The 24,365-nt window shown below is 45.4% G+C and overlaps 1 protein-coding gene across 2 annotated transcripts; it reads left to right on the top strand.

The window, feature by feature from the left end:
• Window positions 1–24,362, top strand: TMEM41A (transmembrane protein 41A). Of its 2 annotated transcripts, none has more exons than XM_085883895.1 (5): window positions 1–138; window positions 7,581–7,734; window positions 13,468–13,629; window positions 21,472–21,616; window positions 23,535–24,362. In XM_085883895.1, exons 1-5 carry the CDS (start codon window positions 41–43, stop codon window positions 23,756–23,758), a joined length of 783 nt encoding a protein of 260 aa, XP_085740021.1. In that variant the 5' UTR covers window positions 1–40; the 3' UTR covers window positions 23,759–24,362. The 2 variants fall into 2 exon arrangements, with proteins under 2 accessions (XP_085740021.1, XP_085740020.1); XM_085883894.1 differs by having other exon boundaries at window positions 17–138; window positions 7,548–7,734.
• The last annotated feature ends 3 nt before the right edge of the window (window positions 24,363–24,365 follow it).

The raw sequence follows: 24,365 nt of genomic DNA on the forward strand, positions 1-24,365 counted from the left end.
CCTCATCCTGTGTCACGTGACCGTGTCCGGACGGCGCAGTATGACGATGTCCCTTCGGCTGCTGCTTCCGCCGTTGTTGGTTTTCCTCGTTGCTTCTCTCGCGCTCTGGGCGATCGTGACACTTGCCTGGGGAGACAGGTGAGCACCGAACACCTTTAAACCGGGACACGTCCCGTCTCGATGAAACGAGTGACGCTTTTACCGGTCGGTGTTCGTTTTTTAGTCCGTGCTGAGATTAGTTTGCTTCGTTTTGTCGACCATTGGGTTTATGAACATTCCTGTCAATATCTCGAGCCGTTGTTACCTCAGCCAGGCAACGTGGACGGACGTCATGTTTTCACGTGTCCGTGTTTGTGCGTCTGTGTGTGAACAGGAAATCTCAAATAGTTATCAACGGATTGGGCCGAAATTTGGTGGAGAGTTCGGGTGTTTGACACGAACAAGCAAATTAGATTTTGTTTCAGGTCCGAATCCAGATCCGACATATCCGTGGGATACAAAACGTGACGTGTTCGTCCTCGTTCGGCTCCACCTTGAGTTGAAGTTTTTTTTATTAATCTTAGTCTCGGAAATGTATTTTGTAATCTCATCGACGTGTGCAGGGTGTTAGTGTGTCCCTCTCTCGCTCTTCTTCCTCCCCTTATTATGCTTCGTCTTCCTCCCCTTATTATGCTTCGTCTTCCTCCCCTTATTATGCTTCTTCTTCCTCCCCTTATTATGCTTCGTCTTCCTCCCCTTATTATGCTTCGTCTTCCTCCCCTTATTATGCTTCTTCTTCCTCCCCTTATTATGCTTCTTCTTCCTCCCCTTATTATGCTTCTTCTTCCTCCCCTTATTATGCTTCTTCTTCCTCTTCTTATGATTCTTCTTTTTCCTCTTATAATGCTTCTTCCCTCCGTTGGCCAGAGCAACCCATTGACAGATCGTTGATCTTTCATGAACTTCGTATCTGCTGACAGATATCTGCTGCTCTTCCTTCGCTCCAATTGGTTCTTCTGACCACGTCCTTGTCAAAGTGGACATCTCTCTGGCTGTTATCAGAGAAGCACCTCACCGCCATCGAGTCTGCCATTTCACTCAAGCCGACTGGCAGGGTCTCCGAGCAGCCATCAACCTTATAGACTGGTCTCCTATCGCTACTTTCTCCAACATAAACTCATCCTGGGAATTCTTTCAAAGAAACTTGCTCTCCCTCATGCACAGATTTATCCCCTCTCGTGTTCAGTTGTCTTACCCTTCCTCCCACCCTTGGTTTACTGAAGCTTGTGGCGAGGCAGTTGTCCTGAAACAACTTGCCTTTGCTTCATGGAAAGCAAACCCAACTGAGGGCAACCTCAGTTCTTTCCACAAGGCTTGGAACAAGTGTGTATCTACCCTCAGTAGAGCCAGAAAACAACATCTTTCTCATCTCAAGTCTGAACTCTCAAACCTCTCTCCCTCCTCAAAATCCTGGTGGCGTTTAATCAAACCTGTTTCTGGTGTATGTTCCCCCTCCATCCCCTCCCTTACCTCAAATGGCCGCACTGCTGATACCACACGTGATAAAGCTGAATGTCTAAACTCGGTGTTTGCAGTTAAATCTTGTGTCCTAAACCCATCACTATCTCTACCCACTTTACCCAGTCGCACCCAACTGTCCCTGGACTCTGTATCCTTTTCTCCTGACAAGGTGGAGAGCTTGCTTTCAAACCTCGAGTCAGATTCTGCAACCGGTCCAGACGGCATCAGCCCACGTGTCCTCAAAGCCTGCTCTTCTGCTCTTGCTCACCCTCTCTCTGTTCTATTCACCCTCTCATTTGCCCAAGGTCATCTGCCATCTGCTTGGAAATCTGCTAACATCACTGCCCTGCATAAAAAGGTGGAAAAACAGATCCCTATAACTACAGACCAATCAGCCTTCTCCCAATCATCAGCAAGGTTATGGAATCCATCATCGCTTCAGACATGAAATCCTTCCTCTTCTCCAATGGCTTGATTTCCGATCATCAATTTGGTTTCAGACCAGGTCACTCGACCCTGGATATGCTGCTTCTGCTCTCCCATCAATGGATGGAGGTCCTCAATGCCAGACAGGAAATCCAAGCCACATCCCTGGAGATATCACGTGCTTTTGACACAGTCTGGCACCCTGCCCTACTCACCAAACTCTCTTCCCATGGTATTCAAGGCCATCTCCACTCATGGCTCGCAGACTTCCTCTCCTGTCGCAGTCAACGTGTGGCCCTAAATGGAGTTCTTTCATCCCCTCTTCCTGTGCAGGCTGGAGTTCCTCAAGGTAGCGTTCTGGGCCCTGTTCTTTTTCTGGTTTTCATCAATGATCTCTCGGACTCTCTGGAAAATCCTCTATTTCTCTTTGACGACGACTCCACCCTCTGCCGTACCATCTGTCATCCCTCAGACCGGCAAGCAGCAGCTTCTTCGCTCACTGCAGATCTGGATAAAATCACAAACTGGTCCAACACGTGGAACATGTCTTTCAATCCAGACAAATCTCACACTCTCACTATGTCTCTTCAAAAGGACCTTTTGGAAAACCCCCCCATCCACTTTCTCAACAATCCTCTGGAAGAAGTTTTTTCTTTCAAGCTTCTGGGTCTCACTATCTGCCATGACCTTTCCTGGGAAAGTCACATTTCCAACCTCGCCTCCAAAGCCAGTCGCCGACTGGGAATCCTCCGTCGTGCAAAGTCATTCCTCGGCCCTCTTGAGCTCCTGACCACTTACAAAGCTTTTGTCCGTAGCCTGATGGAGTACTGCTCTCCCCTCTGGGCTGGTGCTCCTGCCTCCCACCTTTCTCGGATCCACGCTGTCGAAACCAGGGCATTTAAGATCATCGGCATCTCCCACAATGAATCTGAGTCTTTGGGCCTCTCACTCAATCACCGCAGGTTGGTCGGTGGTCTTTCTGTCTTCTACCGACTCCTCTCCAGCCTTGCCCCCCCCCTGCTCTCTCTGCGATTTGTCACCACCACATTTCCACAGGGCGCTCAAGGTCCGCCAACAACCCCCTTCTGGTAAAACTACCAAAATCACGAATCACTGCTCATCTTCACTCTTTCATTCCTCTTTTTTTCCCGTCTTTGGAATAAACTTCCTCACTCTATTCCTTCCCATTCTTTCCTCCAGGCTTTCAAAACAGCTGTTCACCACCACCTCTTATCTTCCCCCATCCAAATCCTCGATCTTTTCTACCCCCGATAATCCACCCAAGCCCACTTCCTTCAATTCCCCTGCTTTCCTTCCTGAAAGTCCCTGTAATGTCCATCTTCTCTTCGCCATGTTCCCCGTCCCATCCCCATCCCTCTCCCTTCCACAGTTCACCTAATGTGTCTGTTCCCCACTGTTTTGTCCCTTCCACTCCCACTCCTCTTGTCTCATGCCCCCTTGCTGTGAGTTGTGTTAGCTCTCAAACGAGCCTCGACATGGTGTACAAAAAAAAAAATAAAATCGTGTTGTCTGCTCGATTGTGTGCTTACTTACAAATGCTAAAGTGGTTATCTGTCTATAGTTCCAGGTGTGTGTCTGTGTCTGTGTCTGTGTCTGTGTCTGTGTCTGTGTCTGTGTCTGTGTCTGTGTCTGTGTCTATGTCTGTGTCTGTGTCTGTGTCTGTGTCTGTGTCTGTGTCTGTGTCTGTGTCTGTGTGTCTGTGTCTGTGTGTCTGTGTGTCTGTGTGTCTGTGTGTCTGTGTGTCTGTGTGTCTGTGTGTCTGTGTGTCTGTGTGTCTGTGTGTCTGTGTGTCTGTGTGTCTGTGTGTGTGTCTGTGTGTCTGTGTGTCTGTGTGTCTGTGTGTCTGTGTGTGTGTGTGTGTCTGCGATCACCATTTCTCAACGATCACCGGTCCAATCTGATTGAAACGTCCCAGGAATATTGCCGGGGACCCGCGGATGTTCCTTTTCAAGGTTTGATATTAATCGGACGAGCGGTTCCCAAGTTACGGCCATTTTATTGCTTTTTTTTTTTTCAGTGTTGGAAAGGTGTATATATCGCAGCTGAAGTGTCGTTCCACCTTATCATGCCATTTTTTTTTCCCCAAAGATATCACAGAATAATCATAACAGCATATTAATAATAATAGCACAATAATTGGCAGTAATAAAAAGAATCACGTGATACAATGACCAATGTCTGTCAACCAATAACGACCTATATATTCTCTGTCAACCAATAATGACCAATAACGTCTGTCAACCAATGACAGGACACGGTGCTATGACGTCACAATTAATGTTTATTTATTTATTTTTTTGTTTTTTTCGCACGATTGACGTCACAATTCTTTTTCGTTTGGTATGACGTCACAATCGACGCTAGGAACCTGAGTATGTGCCTTTTCAAGGTTTGATATCGTTCTTCTTCATCCGTTTCAGCTCTTTCCCAAGTGTTTCCCAAGGTATGAAAGCTGTTTTTTCCCAAGGTTTGAATTAATTGTTCAAATTATTAATTAATCCCAAGGTTTGAATTTTCCCAAGGGAAAGAGCTGTTTCCGAAGGGTTTGAAAGCTGTTTTTTCCCAAGGTTTGAATTAATTGTTGTGCTTGGTAGACATTTGTGAATATTGTTACGGTTGTGGAAATTCGCAATGCACCATAAAGGGTCCTCAGGTGAGATATATCGATAAGTTCATGTGTCGTTAGCCCACACCTGTTGTTTAGAGGGAATATGTGTGATTCATCAGGGCTGTGACGCTTTGAGTTAGCCATTTTTCTTTCTCTATTGTTATTTTGGACCATTAAGCCGCCAACAACTCAAACACCACCACCTTTGCCTCTTTACCTCCACAACTCCATCCCGCAAACGTCGCTTCACCGCCATTCCCAAACAATTCCCGCCAACCACCAAACCACCACAGCAAACCCCCCACCACCTTCGCCTTTCTCCTTCCACAACCATCGACCCCACCATCAGTCAACACCGAACGTCGTATTGTCCGAAGCCGTTCGGTGATTGCTGCCGAACGCGGCAAGCCGCGAGTGCAATGGATGCCTTTACAGGAGAGAAATTCAGATCAGGAAGGCCTCACGCCCCTTTTCCTCCGTCCAATGGGCGAGCGTCGGGCGGTATGGCCCCGCCTCCAAGCGCGATGAATGCGAATTCCTCACGGGAGAGGAATTCGGATCAAAAGAGGCTCACGCCCCTTTTTGCAACACCAATGGCTGAACAGAGGGTGGCGTGGCCCCTCCTCCATTCGCGTTTTGATCCTAAAATCTGCATACAGGCTCCTCCCCCCATCTATAAAAGACGCGAGTCTGTGTGAAACTCAGAGTTGTCGTGTGGTGTCGTCTCGGCGCTGTTCGCTGGGCTTGTCTCGTCGCTGCAATCGAGCCACCTTCGCTTTCACAAGTGACCAAGCCAGCCAGCCATTCCCCTCGCTCGACCCTGAGCATCAACAATTCCCCCCCCACCCCCATCCGCGCTGAGATAGTGCCGGTGGCCCCGTTCATTCCCCACCCTAACCGTGGTGCCGACCAAACCGTGCTTGCGCAGAGCATGCCGGAAAGGGCTCACCGACCACGCTAGGGGAACGGAGTCGGGGTGCAGCTGCGCTGATATTGCGGCTTGCCCGCCATCGCGTCATGAGGGCGCGGGTAAGACCTTTTCGGTCTCGTGGACCTGGCCGCTCCTCCAGGTTCCGCGCACATTTGGTCCACGGACCCCGTCTACCTCCCTGCCTATGGGGAGGTCTTTCCTGTTTATTTTGAATGAATGATGTGGCGCCGAGTCCCGCCAAGTATAATTGTTGTAAATAAATATAGTCGTAGTAGTGCTTTTGCTTTTGCTGCACATTGCATTACTGCCTTGCGTGCGTGTGTTGTGTGTGTGTGAAAATAAAGTGCTTGCTTGTTGAACTGTTTCCCGTTTCGTTGCGTCCTTTCCTCCGTTGAAAGTTCCATCTTGCATCACGTAAGGGATTGGTAGAGGGTTGAAACACCCGATAAGTAATCTGAACCGTCGAGGTCGACGATAACTCCGCTCGGTTATCCCTGCAGCACGGAACGAGCCGCTTAAGCGGTTCGTGTCCGAAGTCGACCTGCGGCGAGGTACGATCGCCCGGTCGACCACTCGCGCAGGTACTTAAGTAGGTCGAATTTGGCGAGCAACCGTATCCTGCGCGGGTGGGCAATTGGCACGATCATGGTGAGGTTAAACCCCCACCGTGACTGGCTCCTGGCGGTAGTTCCCAGAGGGTCACGACTGAATTGTCCGTTCCGGTGGGCGACGTGTCGCGATTTGAGTTACGTGGCCGATCGCATGCCGGACGGGCCGAAATTCGTAACAATATATTTACAGAGAGAGGAGGGGAGAGAGGGGTGGGGAGAGGGGGCGAGAGAGGAGGGAGAGGGGTGGAGGAGGGGGGTGAGAGAGGGGCTGTCACAATATGGGAGAGGGGGTGAGAGTGGGGGCGAGAGAGGAGGGGCGAGACTCGGGGGTGAGAGAGAGAAAGGGGGGGGCGAGAGAGAGGGGGCGTCACTATTCTTCTTCTTCTTCGTTTGATATGACGTCACAATTGACGCTGGGGATCTGAATGTTTCCCAAGTTATGGCCATTTATGATATGGTTGGTCCGATCTAATTGAAGCAATGCCCCAATCCAGTCGTCGTTTACGAGAGCGAATGAACGAAGCTGCACATACTGGCACGCACCTATGGGCCCGCACTAGTTATTTAAAATTCAGGTCAAAACGAGTGACGTATTCTGTAGATATTGGTTGATCGGAAGTAGGAAGTACCGTACGTATTTTGTCGATCACCTTGATCTGAAAAATAAACTACAATGCGCTTTGTTGGTGTTGCCAATGACATTTGTTCTTCAATCATTGACGTAATTTGCAAAAATGCATCATGCAAATCCTGTACTTGTTTTTATTATATTTATTTATTTACCTCATTGTAGTTTATAGTCGTCGTCATCACCCAGATTTTGTCCTTCCCTCTCCTGCCCCTCTTGTTTCATGTCCCCTTTGCTGTGCATTGTGTGTTATTTCTCATACGAGCCTCGACAATGTATACGAAAAGAAAGAGAGAAAGAACACTGACACCAGGAAGTGAGAGGTGGGGTTAAGACGGGTTAATGGGGTAATAAAGATCACAGGTCAGGATAGGGGGTGACATGTGATGGTGGTGCTTGCACTGCCTGCTTGGAGCCCTGTTCTGTGAAAGGATTGGCCAGAGTCCTGGCACACAGTAACCGACTCTTTTTTTTGTTTTGTTTTTTTGTTTTTTCCCCCATAAATTTTGGGTTCCTTAACATCCGTTATGAATGCGAGCAGCTGGAATGCCGGCTTAATGGTGCTGATGATGCATGCCTAACTCATTGATGCATTGTCCAGCCTGCATAGCACCAGGGTGACAGTTTCTAGTTTGACGAGGAATTGAAGCCAGACGAGACGACTCAAAGTCGAGGATGCTGTTTGACACCGCACATTGCATAACGAGGTTCAGCTGTACTCTGTAATACGTTCAGCCCTTTAATCACACATCAATTGTTTGATATTTCTTCCTGAGCTATTCCTTAGTAATCATCTTTCACATTCGTCTGTTCTTGTCGAAGTGTAATCTTGATTGCACGCAATCCTGGCCCCAGGCAGCTTGCCTTTCCAGGAAGCCTGAATGAGCTGCAATATCTGGCTGCACGGCTGAGTAACTTCCAGGCTGAGTACCCAGGCTCTGTGCTGATCATATTTTGCTGTGGCTACTTGTACAAGCAGACCTTTGCTATTCCTGGCTCTGTGTTTCTGGTGAGTGAAGTCTATTTATTAAATTTATTTGTTGGCATCTGCTGAGTATTATCCTATTTAAATATATGTTTTTTTTATATTTATAAGTTTATCATATGTATATATTATGTTTTCACCCCTCTGTCTATTTGTTTGTGTGCAGGGTATCTTAAGTTGTGGACGGATTCGGATGAAATTTTGTGGACGGGTTGGATGTGTGGCAAGGACAAACTGATTAGATTTTGATGAATATCCAGATCCGGATCCGGATCCGACTACTAAAATTTTAAAAGTGATTCTTCACCATTGAGAGATGGGGCCAAAAACGATATATATGACCGTTTTACAGCCATTTTTCCCTGCTGTGCAGGGGTTTGGCTTTTTCTTGAGGCAATGTTTTATGGCCGGATGCCCTTCCTGACGCCAACCCTGGTCGTCTCTTACGACACACAGGGATATGGTACACCTATTCTAACCGGGGCATACACCGGGACCAGTACACTGGCACTCATTTCGCCGACCTCGGAAGGATGACAGGCTGAGTCAACCCCCTGGTGTTAATTCAGCAGCCAACGGGGCTTGAACTCAGGACCCTTGGATCCCAATCCACCACCCTAACCACTAAGCCAACACCAGGCATCGGGCCAAAAACGATATGTAGCACGGTATTTCAAAAAGTTGTCGATGGATTTCGATGAAACTTGGTGGACATGTTGGGTGTGTGGCAAGAAAGAATTGATTCAATTTTGGTGAAGATCCGGATGCAAATGTGATAATTTTTAAAAATGATTCTTCACCATTGAGAGATGGGGCCAAAAATGATATATAACACGCTATCTCAAAAAAGTTGTGGACGGATTCGGACGAAACATGGTGGGCAGGTTGGTTGCGTCGCAAGGACAAATCGATTCGACTCTGGTGAAGATCCAAATCCGGATCTGGATTCGAGAGTTGTTTGATTTTTTTTTTTAAAGTGGTTCTTCACCATTGAGAGATAGGGGCAAAAATGATATAGTCCTGTGTGGCATAATATTTCAAAAATGTATTGGGCCCGATATGTTCTCGTGGATCAGGCATTGCGTGGCGGACGTATGCACTCTACTGAGTGCCCTTCTAGTTATTATTATTCTCTGTTTTCTTCTTCCCCCCTTTGGTTAGAGGTTCCCTTTGGGTCTGTGAGGTCGACGTTTCAAATCCCAGCCAAGTCGTACCAAAGACTAAAAATGCTATGTGCTCGCTTCCCAGAGTAGTCGGCCTATTGAATAACTTTGTCTGAAAAAAAACCCGCAAAATCCTAACTGCCTTGTAAAGAATATTAATGCTCATATTGGAGTCATATTTAGAACTAAACTGACATAGAAGTAGATTATAAAGGTGCAATGGCAGTTATGTTTGTGGCAAGAAAATTCGGCATTCTCTACCCTGAAAAATAAACCAAAATTGTGTGTTCGCAAAAAGCAAGCATCCCTCCGATCTCACAGACCCAAAGGGGATGCGATAAGCATTCCCGTCATAATGTGTAAATATTTTATAACAGGAATAAGGAGAAACAAGATTTGAGAAGAATTTGTAAAAAGGAATTTGTGGTCATTACAAAACAGTACAAATGGCATTGAAGCAATTGCAGTTCCAAGTTCTGGAATGTCGACACCCAGAAATATTTCGTGTGCTTTGAAAGATGGGATGAAGATAATATATAGTTGGATTGTGTCCGACATCAACCAGAAGTCAGACCATCCTGGCCTGCCAATCCCAGCACAATTTCAGACATTGGTGGGGGAGAAACTTGTAGATCTCTCCACACTTTAGCAGAGAAAACATTCATAAACTATAACAGGATGAAGAGTTGACGCTTTGTATTCCACTGAAAGGCCAGATCTGGATCCGGACCTTCACTGAAATATATTCGGTTGTTTTTGTCACCTACCCAACTCGTTCACCAATTATTTTTTTTTAAATCAAAATCCATTCATAAGCTTTTGAAATATCATGTTATATCCTGTATCATTTTTCATTTTTAGCCTCATCTTTCAATGGTGAAGAATCACTTTTAAATATTTATAAATTCTCAGATCTGGATCTTCACTAAAAATCGAATCGATTCGTCCTTGTCCCAAACTTCCAACCTGTCCACCAAATTTCGTCCGAATCAGTTCATGACTTTTTCAAAAAACTTTTTGAGATTCACAGACAGGTGAAAACATAACCTCCGTGCACCTTCAGTGGCGGAGGTAACAATGCAGCATCCCATTTGATTTGGGACAGATAAACTGCTTAAACACAATCGGAGGGAGAAACGTCCTCTCCGATAATTCTGTTAATGTCGAGTGAATGAAAGCACTGGTCCCACAATCCCATTGTTTGTTCCGTAAACTCACTTGATTGCTTCTAGCAATGTCGAACAAATGGCAGTTACTGTCATGTAACAGGCCTCAGATGATGCAGCATGTAAATGTTGCCTGTATATGAACACAGAAGAATCACTGAATTGTTGTAGAAAGTCTCCCCTCAGTGAATAATAACCCTCACCATATGTGCTTAAAGCAAAGAGCTGCTGCTACCATAGTTTAAAGGGAGGAAAAGTGAACCAAATCACTACAGCTGCCCGATTGGGAGGATTTATTTATTTATTTTTAAGAGAGTCAAAAGTAAAATGAGTTTTCAAAAAGGCACATTCATCTCCCAAAGTATAAGAATATAACAAGCGATCATAGGCTGGGTACTTGCAAAATCAGTCGCTGCGACCTTGCCTTTTGGATCTCAAAAACGATATGCTTCGAGCTTTTCATTGGCGAACCAATTCAGTGACCCAATATGCAAATTCTGTTCAAATTTCAAATAAATTGGGTGAAAAGTTGATGATGTGACTTTGACCTTTCACCTTTTTAAACTCGAACAATCGGGTCAGTATTTGAGAAAAGTTACCTGTATTTGTAAAAATTATGTTTATTTCGGTTATAGTGTTGTTCATACACTGCAGTTACCCCACGCACGCAAAGTGAACATCACGGGTTAAGCAATTGGTTCTCTTTCTGTCGAGTTCAAATCCGGCTCAGCTGTTGAATTAATACCAGGTGGGGTTAACTCGACCTGTCATCCTTCCGAAGTCAGCAAAATGAGTGCCAGCATTCTGGTATACTGTGTCGGAGTGGCAACCCGTCCAGGATTGTGCCCAATAGCCAAGGAGACTGCTTAAGCAGCACCAACGCTCTGCACAGAGTATGGTCCCAATATCCTCTCCTCCTCTCTTTCTGTCCGTCTGTCCATCCATCGACAAACATTATTTTATGATAGAGGAACAACTTGATTTCAATTGAATTTATATTTTGAACGTTAATCAGAAAACAACACTTGTAGTTTAGCAGTACTTTGTCTCTGAATTCTCCCAACTGCATGTGTGGAGAGAAGTGAGATAACTTTTTTTTTTTTTTTTTTTTTTTTTTTTTTTACTCTGCCTGTCTGTTTGTGAGTCAAAATTGAAAATTCCAAACAGGAAATTTACTGTTTTTAAGGACGTCATAAAAGGCACAAACAACAGGTACGAATATCAAATCTCACGTGTTAAATATGGTGGTGTGAAAGACAGTGGTAAACTTCCGGAGAAAAAATATATATATATATATAGACGGTATTGTACGCTGCACGAGAACTTTGGTTGTGGAAACAGCTGCGCGGCGTCTCAGCGTCATTTCCTCGCCATTTCAAGTCCTTCCATTTCACGACCACTACCACACTTTGAATGATTCAATGACTAAAATGTTAATCTGAATGTCTTTTTTTTTTAATAACTTTAATGTTTTTTTGGTACATCATTTTTCTAATTCTTGCTGATTGTATTTTTATGTTCTGTAATATGAAAGAGTTATGCAAATTAAAACAAAGTTATCAAGTTGGAGTTTCCTTTAGACCTTTTCTTTATTCAGAATAAATAAAAACGATTACCTGTATTTACAGTATGCAAACCTAAGTAATGTATATTGGAGCTGATTTCCTCTATTCTCTTTATTACAGTATACAGTACACTACTGTATAAACATTTAAAAATATATCCTCGCTTATCGACCAATTCGCTTAACGACCTAGTTGTAAGAACGGAACTCGGTCGTTAAGTGAGGAGTGCCGGTATATATATTTTCCTTTGACCTTAAAAATCTTGATTTTACTCCAATTGAATTATATTTTTGAACACAAATCGTTTTTAGCTCACCTGTTCTAAGAACAGAGAGCTATAGCGATACCCCCGGCGTGAGCGTCAGCGTGAAAATGTTAAAGTTTTTGGTGCAAGCTATTTCCTTTCTAATGTTTTTATCGACCACACTTTTTTTACTGATTACAATATACAAATACATATATTGCTTTAAAATTATTTGGATCTGACTTCACTGCAATGTTTTATAAAAAATATTATTAGACTCGTCTTTTAAAAACGATAAATGTATAAACAGGCGAGCATTGGGTGGCTTTAATGTACCACTCTTGTTATTAACACCTTTAAACCCCTTTTGTTTAGCAGTACTTGGACATGTTAAATAAGGTGGTGTATAAGACGCGAACAGCGCTAAACTTCTGAAAAAAATTTTTAAGCGATCTTTAAAATCATTATTTTATTTCATTTGAAATGTATATTTGAACACTGCGTGGGGGAAAGTGGTCTCTTAACTCTCTAGTTTAGATTGTGCTCGATGAGTAAATTGAGTTTTCAAAAGACACATTAGTCTTATTAAGACACATTCAAATAATTAATTATCAAAAGATAACACAAGTGATGACATTTTATAAAATGCAAAAGGATGTAGCAATGTTACTCCAAAAAGTATGTAAACAAGGGAGCGATGGTTGTGAGAAATGATCATGTGAAACCATCCCCACATCTTTCTTTGAATAATAGTTGTCCCTGGGGAAAAAGAAAATGTTTTCAGGTTGTCCGTCCGTATGTCCATCTGTCCCTGCTAATTTTCTCTTTTCTCTGCAACCTCTCATCCGATTGACACAAAATTTTCACCAGAAGTGCAACTACTCATGCAGCATGTTTTAATGAGAATGACATCATAGGTCACATGGTATGGCAGCCATGTTGGGGAAAAAAGGAAAAAAAAAACTTTGTACCTTTATCTCTGAAACCGCTCCATGGATAAAATAGAAAAAAAAAAACATTAAAAAAACTTCAATCTTTTTCTCTGAAACAGCTGAACAGATTGAGCTGAAACTTTGCAGGTATGATCACCCTCCAGGAGGAACAAAAAGTTCTCCACCTATGATGTCATTGGCCACATGGTTTGGTTGGTATGATTTTTTTTTTTTAAAAGAATAAACATTTAAGAATCTTCTCCAGAACGGCTTGAAAGATTGAGGGGAACTTCACCCACACATTCCCCAAGCCTTGGGGATGCCAGGGTGTTCACAAATAATTAATGTCACATGGTCTGGCAGCCATATTGGATTCAACGAAAATCTTTAAAAAAAGAAAAAATTCTCTTGAACCGTTTCAATTGACGTGAAACATCACAGTTATGACGAAGTCGTGCCAACTTGTGGTTGTCTGTGCTCTATTCTTTTTAAATGTTGAGCATCAAGCAAGGAAGCAGCACATAACATTAAAAAATATATTTGGTATGACTCAGCCGGGTTTCGAACTGCTGACCTTCCAGATTCTGATTGGACGCTTTCACCATTAGTCCACCAAGTCCACTGAGATGGTGAAGCAAATGTGAATTTTTATTTAATTTTTTTTGTTTGTTTTGTTCCCCACTTTAGAACCTGCTTGCTGGGGCCCTTTTTGGGCCCTGGCTTGGGCTACCCCTTTGCTGCCTGCTCACTGGTGCTGGTTCCAGCTGCTGCTATCTTTTATCACAGGCCTTCGGGAAAGAACTGGTTCTCAGCAGATTTTCCAGACAGCTGTCGGCTCTGCACACCAAGGTTAGCAGGTAGCATTCAACGAAATTAACCCTGCTGAGTGTTTTGATCAGAGTTCTCCACAGAGCATTATTCTTGGCTCTTGAATTAATACCAGGTGGGGTTGACTCTGCCTGTCATCCTTCCGAGGTCGGCAAAATGAGTGCCAGCTTGCTGGTATCCTGTGTCAGAATGGCGACTTGTCCAGGATTGTGCCCAATAGCTAAGGAGACTGCTTAGGCAGCACCAACACTCTGCACAGAGTATGGTCCCAATGGATGGATGGTTGGATTACTCTTGGGTTATCATTCAAAAGGGGTGGTATGCAATGGTCATGTGGATTTTTTACAAGTTTTCATTCATATCGGCCTGGATAGCAATGTGTCTCCCTTTATGACTTTACCATAAGTATAAAATGTTGTGTGAAATTCTTTTTAAAAAAAAATACATTGATAAAAAGCCAATGGCTGATGAAAATGCACAAAACATATTGTTGTGAATTCGCGCCCACCGGCGTGCGATTGGCCACGTAACTCGAATCGTGACCGCGTCGCCCACTGGACGGACAATTCAGTTGTGACCCTCCTGGGACTACCGCCAGAAACCAGTCACGGGTGGGGGTTTAACCCCACCACCACCCAGTCTGCAGTCTACCCGCGCGAAATAGGGCGAATCGGAGTTATCGTCGGCCTTGACGGTTCCGATTAACGGGTGTTTTAAACCCACTACCAATCCCTTACGTGATGCAAGATGGAGATTCAATAAAAGAAAAGACGAAGCGAAACGGGGAAACAGTTCAACAAGCAAGCACTTTATTACACAGTCAAAAGGAAGCAGAGAAAGAGTTAAAACCGAATATAATTATTACGACACTTAAACAGTTCTACTTGACCAGACTGGCGCCACACACACACATTTACACAAAACCCAAAAGAAATGGAAGTCGCGACTTCCCTGAGCGCGTCGAGTCCTTGGCGACCATAACTCTGAGTCCCTCCGGCGTGGTCTGCGAGCTCGTGCCGCGCGTCGCTCGTGTGGTCCGCTCGACAGCTCGGACGAACGAACAGAACCTCCGACCAGGGACGTTCACCGCAACTCTCCACAATTCCCCTTCAGGGACAAGGGAACAGGAAAAGGAACGACGTTCTCATCGACCTTCACGTCCACGCCTTTTGTCGATCGCTTGCACGAACCAAGAGCCTTCAGCCTCCAACTGGGACAAGGGAATAACCAACCAAACAACGACTCTTCACGCCCACCCTTTTGTAGGGGCCGGCTCTGCCCCTTTGCTCCGCCCCACGCCCCGCCCTGTTATTGGCTCCTCCTTCCTTCGAGGCGTTTCCAGAAAGCTCTCGAAGGGGGGCGTGCCCCCACTCCGACCGCCTCATGCCGTGCATCCACCAATCGGGAGCGAGCTGCCACACCCCTACCCTTCACACCAAGCGTGGTGGGGGGGATTCAGGCGGAAGCATCAGGCGGGGAAATTAGGCGGGAAAACCCTACAAGCGATGTTGGTTTTTGTTCTTGCACGCGCCCGCACGGTGCTTGTTGAATGGCGAGTGGCAAAGATGTGGAAGGTGGCGTCGTGTAGTGAATGGCGTGATCGTTGAGATGTCGGTTGTGGCGAGGTTCGTTGTTGTTTTTGCACCAAATTAACTACAGCAAAAGAAAAACGGCTAACTGAAGCGTCACAGCCCGAATGGATCACATATATTCCCTCTATACAACGGGTTTGGGCGAACTACACATGAATTTACTGATATATCGCACCTGTGGACCCTTTATGGTGTAATGCGAATTTCCACAACTGTAACAATATTTTGTGATAATGATGGAAGCAAAAGTCAAAATAGAAATGAAGTTGGAAACTTGAAAACAGAGAATAATCATAACTCGGACTCTCGGTCGAGCGCATACCTCCGCCACGCATTGCCTGATCCACGAGAACATATCGGGCCCAATACATTTTTGAAATATCATGCTGTACAGTACTATATCGTTTTTGGCCCTGTCTCTCAATGGTGAAGAATCACTTTAAAAATTAAATAATTCATGTATCCGGATTCTGATCTTCACCAAAATTGAATCAATTCGTCCTTATCAGACACACAATCTGTCCACCAAGAGTCATCCGAATCCATCCACAACTTTTTGAGATATCGTGTTGTTTATCATTTTGGCCTTATCTGTCAATGGTGAAGAATCACGAGAAAAAAAAAATTGTATCTGGATCCAGATCTTCACCAAAATCTGGTCAGTTCGTCCTTGTCACACACCCGACCTGCCCACCAAATTTCATTCGGACCTGTCCACAACTTTTTGAGATATCCTGCTCACAGACAAACAGACAGGGGTGAAAACGTAATCTCCTTCACCTTCGGTGGTGGAGGTAATAAAAACAAGCGAAGGTTTTAAAAAAAATTATTATTATTTTTATTTTTTTGCACCACCTGCATTTTTATCTATCTATAATTCCAGGTGTGTGTGTGTGTGTGTGTGTGTGTGTGTGTGTGTGTGTGTGTGTGTGTGTGTGTGTGTGTGTGTGTGTGTGTGTGTGTGTAAGAGAGACCGCTGTTTCTCGACAACCACTTTTCCGATCTAATGGAAACTTGCCAGGTATATTGCTGGGGACCTGAGGATGTGCCTTTTCAAGGTTTGATATTAATCGGACAAGTGCTTCCCAAGTTATGGCCATTTATTTCCCAAACCAATGATGAGACACATTGCTGCGTAGGCGTGGCCGATGGGGAAAAGGGCACCATTTAGTTACCGTGGCGTAGGAGTGGCAATGGTCAATGGCAGCGAATGTCATGCCAAGCAAAGACAGGGAGGTAAACCTGATTTTAATTTGGATTTTAATTAACTCTGTGTGTGGAAGTATCACAGCAGTTGTTACTTCAATGCAAGCGATAATTCGTGGAATGCATGTGAACATTCCGTGCGGGCACGCACCACTTCCGGATAGTGATGAATTACTGTTTTCAAATAATTTCTCGATTTCTTATGCACATTAATAGATAAGCACAATGCCCCAATCCAGTCATCGTTTACGAGAGCGAAGGAATGGCCTGTGTGGCTGTTTGAAAGGTTTTTTTTGGTTTGCACATACGGCCACGCACGTACGGGAACGCGAGAGCGAAGGAACAGCCTGTGTGGTTGTTTCTGGCATGCGGTTTGAAAGTTTTTATTATCCCCTGCCGCGTGGCGGAAGGGGGATATTTTTTCACCCGGGTCATCCGTCCGGCTGCCTGGCTGGCTGGGCGTCAACATTTATAGCTGTGAGTGCGATAACTCATAAACTGTTCGCCATATCGATTTAAAATTTGGGTCACACATGTACCACCTAAAAAGGAAGAACCCTATTGATTTTGGGCGTGGCTGGATCCAAGATGGCCGACTTGAGGCGGTCGTCCGGCTGGCTGGCTGGGCGTCAACATTTATAGCTGTGAGTGCAATAACTCATAAACTGTTCGCCATATTGATTTGAAATTTGGGTCACACATGTACCACGTGAAAAGGAAGAACGCTATTGATTTTGGGCGTGGCCGAATCCAAGATGGCCGACTGGTGCGGTCATCTTGAAACAAAATGTTTTTTCGCCATATCGATTTGAAAGTTGGGTCACACATGTACCACCTGAAAAGGAAGAACCCTATTGCTTTTGGGCGTGGCCGGATCCAAAATGGCCGACTGAGGCGGTCGTCCGGCTGGCTGGCTGGGCGTCAACATTTATAGCTGTGAGTGCGATAACTCATAAACTGTTTGCCATATCGATGTGAAATTTGGGCCACACATGTACCCCCTGAAAAGGAAGAACCCTATTGATTTTGGGCATGGCCGGATCCAAAATTGCCGACTGGGGCGGTCGTCTGGCTGGCTGGCTGGGCGTCATCATTTATAGCTGTGAGTGCGATAATTCATAAGCTGTTCGCCATATTGATTTGAAATTTGGATCACACATGTACCACGTGAAAAGGAAGAACCCTATTGATTTTTGGGCGTGGTCAGATCCAAGATGGCCGACTGAGGCGGCCATCTTGAAAAAAAATGTTTTTTGTTGTAAATGGAAAAACGCTTATTTGATTTCAATTATTTTTCAATGGCGGGGGATTCCCCATCTCTGATGGTATATATATATATTTTCTTCTCACGTACGGCCGGGCACGTACTCGTATAACAAATGGATTTAAGACGGTTTACATGTTTACATTAACTGTCAGGTCAGATCTGTGACCTGCAACAGGTATCATGTAAACCTGTACAAACCTGTTCCATGGTCGGGTTGTCGGAGACTAAACCGTCTCCCCCACCAGTTTTTCTGGTGAGGAGGGTGTTTGGATATGGACACCCAGCAGGATTAAAAGCAAAACCTGTCAAAGGGAGGAGGAGCTACTTGTGAGCCAACGGCCATCCATATCTAGTGCCCAACTGTGTCTGCGGACGTCCTCCTGCAGTTGGGTTATTTTTTTATTAGGAGGTTGGTGACAGATTTGCACTCCGGCCACCGTAAAACCCTTCATTCTGCAAAACACACAAACGCAAAAAAATCTGAAAACCCACTCCGTGGGAGTACCTCCTGTGCAGCTTCCCTTCGCAGGGCAGCTCACCGGATGACGGGATTGGGGCAAAGCCTTCGGGACCCCCAATCTTTGATCGGAGGGAAACCACGGGGTATCCTCCTTGGGTCAGATTGCGGGAGAGTGTGTCGGAGTGGTGCTGAGGTGTCGTCCACCAGACGGCGGTCTCCTTGGGTTAACCTGAGGCGGTCCCTTCGGGTGGGTGCCTGGAATGTCCTCTCCCTTAGAGAGGATGATCACCTGTCTCTGTTATCATCTGAGCTCAAGAATTTGGACATCGGTATTGCAGCTCTCTCTGAGGTTCGGAGACCGGATTGCGGCGAGATAGTGGTGGGTGGTTACACCTACTATTGGTCTGGTCGCTCTGATGGTTACCATACTCAAGGAGTTGCTGTAGCTGTGTCCAATAAGCTGAGCCCAATCATAATTGAGGTAACACCGGTCAACGAGCGTATTATGAGACAAAGGATTCGTCACTCCTTCGGTGTCATTTCCCTGGTCTCTGTTTATGCTCCGACTGAGGCGAGTGATCTCACCGTGAAGGATGCATTCTACACCACGCTCGAGTCTGTGGTTGATCAATTCCCCAGATGAGATACACTTCTAGTCTTGGGGGATTTCAATGCATCGACTGGAACTGATAGGGATGGTTATGAGACGTGTGTTGGTCCCCACGGCTCAGGAACTATGAATCAGAATAGCACCAAGTTCCTTGACTTTGCAAAACGTCATGGACTCATGGTGGCCGGTTCATGGTTTCAGCGCCCACAAGCTCAACGCTGGCGGTGCGGCAAAGGAGATTGACCATGTCCTCATTGACGGTCGCTGGAGGATGATCCAGAACTGCAGGGTCCATCGGAGTGCTCAGTTCCTCAATACTGACCACCGGCTTGTTGTAGCAACTCTAAAGCTGCACATTAAATCTGGGAGAATGGGACCATCCCAGCCTAGGCTGGATGTTGGCAAGCTCAAAGATGAGAGGGTCGCTGAGGAGTTTGCGAACAGGCTGAGTGAACATTTGGGGGGTCCTGAAGAGTTATGGATTGCCTTCAAGACCACCGTCCATGATGTTGCCGGTGGATGCCTTGGAGCTCACCGCAGGGCAAAGAAGAATTTTGTCTCTCAAGGGACACTGGATACCATTGATCAGAGTCGCAGGGCCAGGCTGAATGGCAGAGCTGAGCTGTTCAGGGAGCTGAGGCGTAAAACTGTACGTGCACTGAGGGTGGACAAGGAGGCCTATGTGCGAGGAATCTGTGAGGGGGTAGAGCATCACCTGTGGACAGGTGATTCTCGTCCCGCTTACAGGGGAATTCGTGCATTGCGTTCATCCAAGCCCATCCCTCGGAGCACTGCACTTAGAGCAGAGAGTGGTAGGCTCTTAACAGAGGAGTCTGAAGTGAAGGCCCGCTGGGCTGGTTACTTTGAGCGGTTGTACCAGGCTGATCCACCAGCTGTCGAGTTGGACGTCAATGGTGTTGCAATCCCTGTTGCTGACCCTCCAATCAATTGTGGTCCACCTTCGCTTGTGGAAACACGGGCTGTGGTGAACCGGTTGAAACAGGGTAAAGCTCCAGGGATCTGTGGCATCCATGCTGAACTTCTCAAGGCTGGTGGAAATGCCTTGCTCATGTCGTTGCATGCAGTTTTGTGCTCTGCCTGGAACACAGGCATCATCCCAACTGATTGGAAGAGGGGCCTTGTTGTTCCTCTCTGGAAAGGGAAGTGTGATCGCCAAGACTGCAACAACTACCGAGGGGTGATGCTGCTCTCAGTGCCGGGCAAGGTCTTTGCTCGGATAATTCTTGATAGGGTTCTTGAGCTGTTTGAGCACCAGCATCCAGAGCAGTCAGGCTTTACACCAAAGAGGTCAACGATTGACCGTATGCTTGCTCTTCGTGTCCTCACCGAACGCAGACGAGAGTTTCGGCAGGGGCTGCTTGCAGCCTATGTTGATCTCTGTAAAGCGTTCGATTCAGTGAATCGGGATGTCCTCTGGAGGATTCTTGGTCTTCGTGGGGTGCCACCAAAACTGATCAATCTGATGTCTGAACTCGACTCTGGTACTGAGAGTGCTGTGAAGTGTGGTGGTACCATCTCTGACTTATTTCCAGTTGTTACTGGGGTTCGTCAGGGGTGTGTACTGGCCCCCACACTTTTCAGCACTTGCATGGACTGGATTTTAGGGAGGATGTCGGAAAGATCAAGCTGCTGTGCATCGTTTGGGAATGTCAAGATCTCGGACCTTTATTTCGCAGATGATGCAGTCATCTTTGTGGAGACTTTAAATATCCTTTTGGGGGCCCTCGAGGTGCTGAATGAGGAGTCTGAGCCGCTGAGATTACGGGTTTCTTGGGTCAAAACTAAGATCCAGGCTTTCGGTGACATCTTGGATGCTGCTGTCCTGTCTGTGTCTGTTTGTGGTGAGGATGTTGAGGTCATGGAGAGATTCACTTACCTTGGCAGTGATATTCATGTCTCTGCTGGCTGCGAGTCAGAGGTCAATAGACGTCTGGGTCGGGCCTGGGGAGTCATGGATTCACTGGATCATGGGGTGTGGCGCTGCCGGTACCTGTGCGGGAGGACGAAAGTCCGAGTCTTCAGGTCCTTGGTGCTTCCAGTCTTGCTCTCTGGATGCGAGACTTGGACTCTGACCAAGGATCTGAGACGGAGACTTAATTCCTTTGGTACCAGGTCTCTTCGGAGAATCCTTGGCTATCGCTGGTCAGATTTTGTGTCCAACGAGCGGTTGCTGAGAGAGACTCTGATGAGATTTGTTACCTGCATAGTCCGTGAGCACCAGTTGCGGCTGTATGGACATGTGGCTCGTTTTCCTGACGCTGATCCCGCTCACCAGATTCTCTCAGCGAGGGAGTCTCGTGAGTGGAGGAGGCCGATGGGCCGACCACGTGCCTCGTGGTTGCAGCAGGTTGACCAGCATCTCAAGGAGATGTGGATGGGCCTGGCATCTGCCTGGGGGAAGGCCAGACTGAGGCCCCTGGAGTACCGGCGGAAAGTGGACGCAGCGACACGCTGTTCTGGCACATGCTCCCATACCTGACCTGACCTTACATGCAAGTCCTTGTTCCCAACAAAGTACTGTTGGCTTTGTGATGATCATTTGCTGAGGTTCCTCAACGACGACTGGAGGGAAGAGCTTCCACATGAGTAAAGGGAATGACAGGATTTTACCATAAATATCGAAATGCGTGTGCTCCTGTAGAAGTGATGTGACTTTTCAATAACAATAATTTGTAACTCGAAGTTGGTTTGGAAATGCTCTTGGCAGGTTGAGGAAAGCCAGCTGGAAGGTCGTCTGTTCTTCTTCCTCCTCTTTCTTCGTCTCTTCCCAGCATCACCCAATTGGCTGCTCAATGTGGCGTCTCCACTGCTTGGCGTACCACTGCACCTGCACTTCCTTTCCGTGTTGATTGGTATTCATCTTGCACAACCACAGTTAATAAATTTACATGCCCAGGTGTGCGTGTTTATGCGTGACTTTGTTATTTCCATATGTGGGTTTCAGAAAGTGGAACGGAGTCTCCCAAGTTTTGAAGTATGCACCTCTATTTTGGTGGGGGGGGGGGGGATTTCTGCTTGCAGCTTGTCATTTCACAACGCTTCAATCATATCGATCTGTTGTGTGCAGGAGGAATGCTATACTGGCCAACATTACTCCAACATAGGTCTAATGTAAGATGTATACACCATGATGAGATCTATCAGAATATGGAACCTCTTCAATAATAATTGAAGCATGTTAGCATGTACAACTTTCTTGAAACCTTTGAGGTAATGAAGTTTACATGACTAGCCAACTTGAGGTCCTTGCTAATTTTTTTTTATATTGGAAATGACCTCAAGTGAGCTAATCGCATAAACGTTATTTTTAATTTTACAATATTTGAAGGTGGTCAGAGGGCAAGTGCTTTTCAAAGCACAGTCGCATTGTAAGTGCTGTACTTGCATCCACTTCTAATTAACAAATCGCATTGAAATCTCCATTGATGGTACAAGAGCGTGTATGCAGTATCCACACTTGCTGGTTGAGATGGAGGAATATTATAATCCCATTTCATTTCATTTATTTTTGTATCCAGAGTATTGTAACTGATTTTGATCAACTTAATTTCCACTTGTCTTTGATAATTATCTGCTTTTTTTTCTTTTTTCTTTTTTTCTTTTGAGTAACATTTGGTAACAACTGTTTTTGGTAACAACTGTTTTTGGTAACAACTGTTTTGGTAACAACTGTTTCAGTGAATGCTGTCATGAACCCTCAGTATATCTCTCAATGGTGAGTTTAAAGTTACATTTGAGCATTCAAAGCAGGAAAAAGTTGCATGAGCCTTGTTGATGGTATTGTTTGAAAAGGGGAGTATATTTCGCTTCACCACAGAGTAGTAGAAAAACAAGCCGGTAGGCGACATGGGTGGTTGCTATATAATTGCATACTAGTCATACAGTTTTTGACGGATCGGGCTGAAATTTTTTGACAAAGAGGTTGATTATAGTGCGCATAAAAGAGCAGAAGCCGATTTTTGATTTCGAAAAATTTTTTTCGGATTTTTTCAAAAATTTCAAAGTCCCATTGCTCGGCAACGGTGGCGTCCATAGCAAGGGTGCTCAAAAGCGTAGAACTAGATCCTGATATGAACCTACCAGTCAAGTTTCATCAAAATCGGTTGACTCCTCTGGCCTCCAGAGCTGTGTATTACATACATACAGACAGACGGAAAACCTGAGACTCAGGGTAGTCTAGCGACCACCCAAAAAAACGACTTCAGGTTTGAGTTGACGAATGTATTCTTGCTATCTCTTTCCATTAAACTTCCTCGTGTCAGCTGTTGTTGATATTTCTGTTGATGCTTACTGGATATTCCTTTAGAAATGGACGAAGCCTGTAGCACACGGACATGCCATTTGATTGTCCTTTACATGCACACGATAAGCTTGAAACAGTGCAACGTACTGGGTGGTGATGGATGAACACGGGACGGCGTTGGTGATTCACTAACCTGGTTCTCTGTATAAGGTGCCACATTTTTATTTATTTTTATCTGCTTCAGTTGGGGAAAGATGCTTGATGCAGCAATTTTTCAGCATGCTTGTGCACGATCATTGAGGCGACTGACTCGTAGCGAGGGCTGGCATTATTGGTGGAGAATGCAGTGATTTATTTATCGGTTGAATTTGATTGTGCTGTAATCCTTGATCAAAGTCTATGGAGATAACCAAGAGTATAACTGTCTCTCTTTATGTTTAATTTCAAAATATGAGGCTTGTTTTGAAATTTCCTCACCCCTCCCCCCCCGGCCCTCCTCTTTCCTTCTACATCTTTATTGTTCTCAGGTCTTCTCCCATACAACATGGTGTGCGTGCAGACGGGCTGTGTGCTTTCGCGTCTTGCTTCTCTCGATGAACTGTTGACCCCAAGCACCGTCGCAAGCCTCCTGGTTGCTGCCATGGCTGCCTTGTTGCCGGGCTTACTCCTAAATAAAAGGCATCAAGTTCAAGCTGGTCCTGGAAATGGTTCACCGAGTGAAGGAGGGCAAAGGAGACTAAAAGCTGGATGATCTTTTTTTATTACCATGGTATGACATCTCGACTGGACAGTTCGCTGTTGCTATGACAATTTCTCTTCAATTGATTTTAAAGCTTTTGAGAACATTATGATTAGCGGATACCATTGTACTGGCCTTTCAAATCGATCTACCTAAAACGGCTGTGTTGTGCACCGTTTAACCAAGTTACATGGTACAGTAATTGCAATCAACTCGTACCTGTAGCTCTATTATTTATATTAATTTTGATGGGAAAATAGTCTCTCGGTTAGTAGTGCATACCTGATTATTTAAACTGGATATATATTTTTTTGATAACCATGCTGATTTCTTGTTGGTCGAATGAAAGTATACTTGATACTTTTGGTTCATATCCATTCTCTGGTGGTCCTTCGCTGGTTGGAGGAGGGGGGAAATGTTCTTTGGGGAAGTCAAGCCATGGAAATATGTGGATAGATAGGAGGTGACGTTACTTATATTTGAAGTATCTTTTTGTGAGTTTGGTAATTGTTTATTATGTACTATACACTACCCCAGGAGTATTACACACTCTCTCTCATTCCATTACTTGCTTGTCAAGTTGAAAGCAAACATGAATTTTTGCATCGTGCTCTTTTTT

The sequence above is a fragment of the Eptatretus burgeri genome, chromosome 6, assembly GCF_056783735.1.
Source record: "Eptatretus burgeri isolate ZD-2024b chromosome 6, Ebu_testis_v1, whole genome shotgun sequence".
In the NCBI taxonomy this organism is placed as follows: Eukaryota; Metazoa; Chordata; class Myxini; order Myxiniformes; family Myxinidae; genus Eptatretus; species Eptatretus burgeri.

Excerpts from the sequence above, each read along its gene's own strand:
- TMEM41A (XM_085883894.1), top strand. The coding sequence starts at position 41 with ATGACGATGTCCCTTCGGCTGCTGCTTCCGCCGTTGTTGGTTTTCCTC. Across the intron at positions 7,735-13,467 it reads TTCCTGGCTCTGTGTTTCTG|AACCTGCTTGCTGGGGCCCT; the intron begins GTGAGTGAAGTC and ends TCCCCACTTTAG. Across the intron at positions 13,630-21,471 it reads TGTCGGCTCTGCACACCAAG|GTTGAGGAAAGCCAGCTGGA; the intron begins GTTAGCAGGTAG and ends TGCTCTTGGCAG.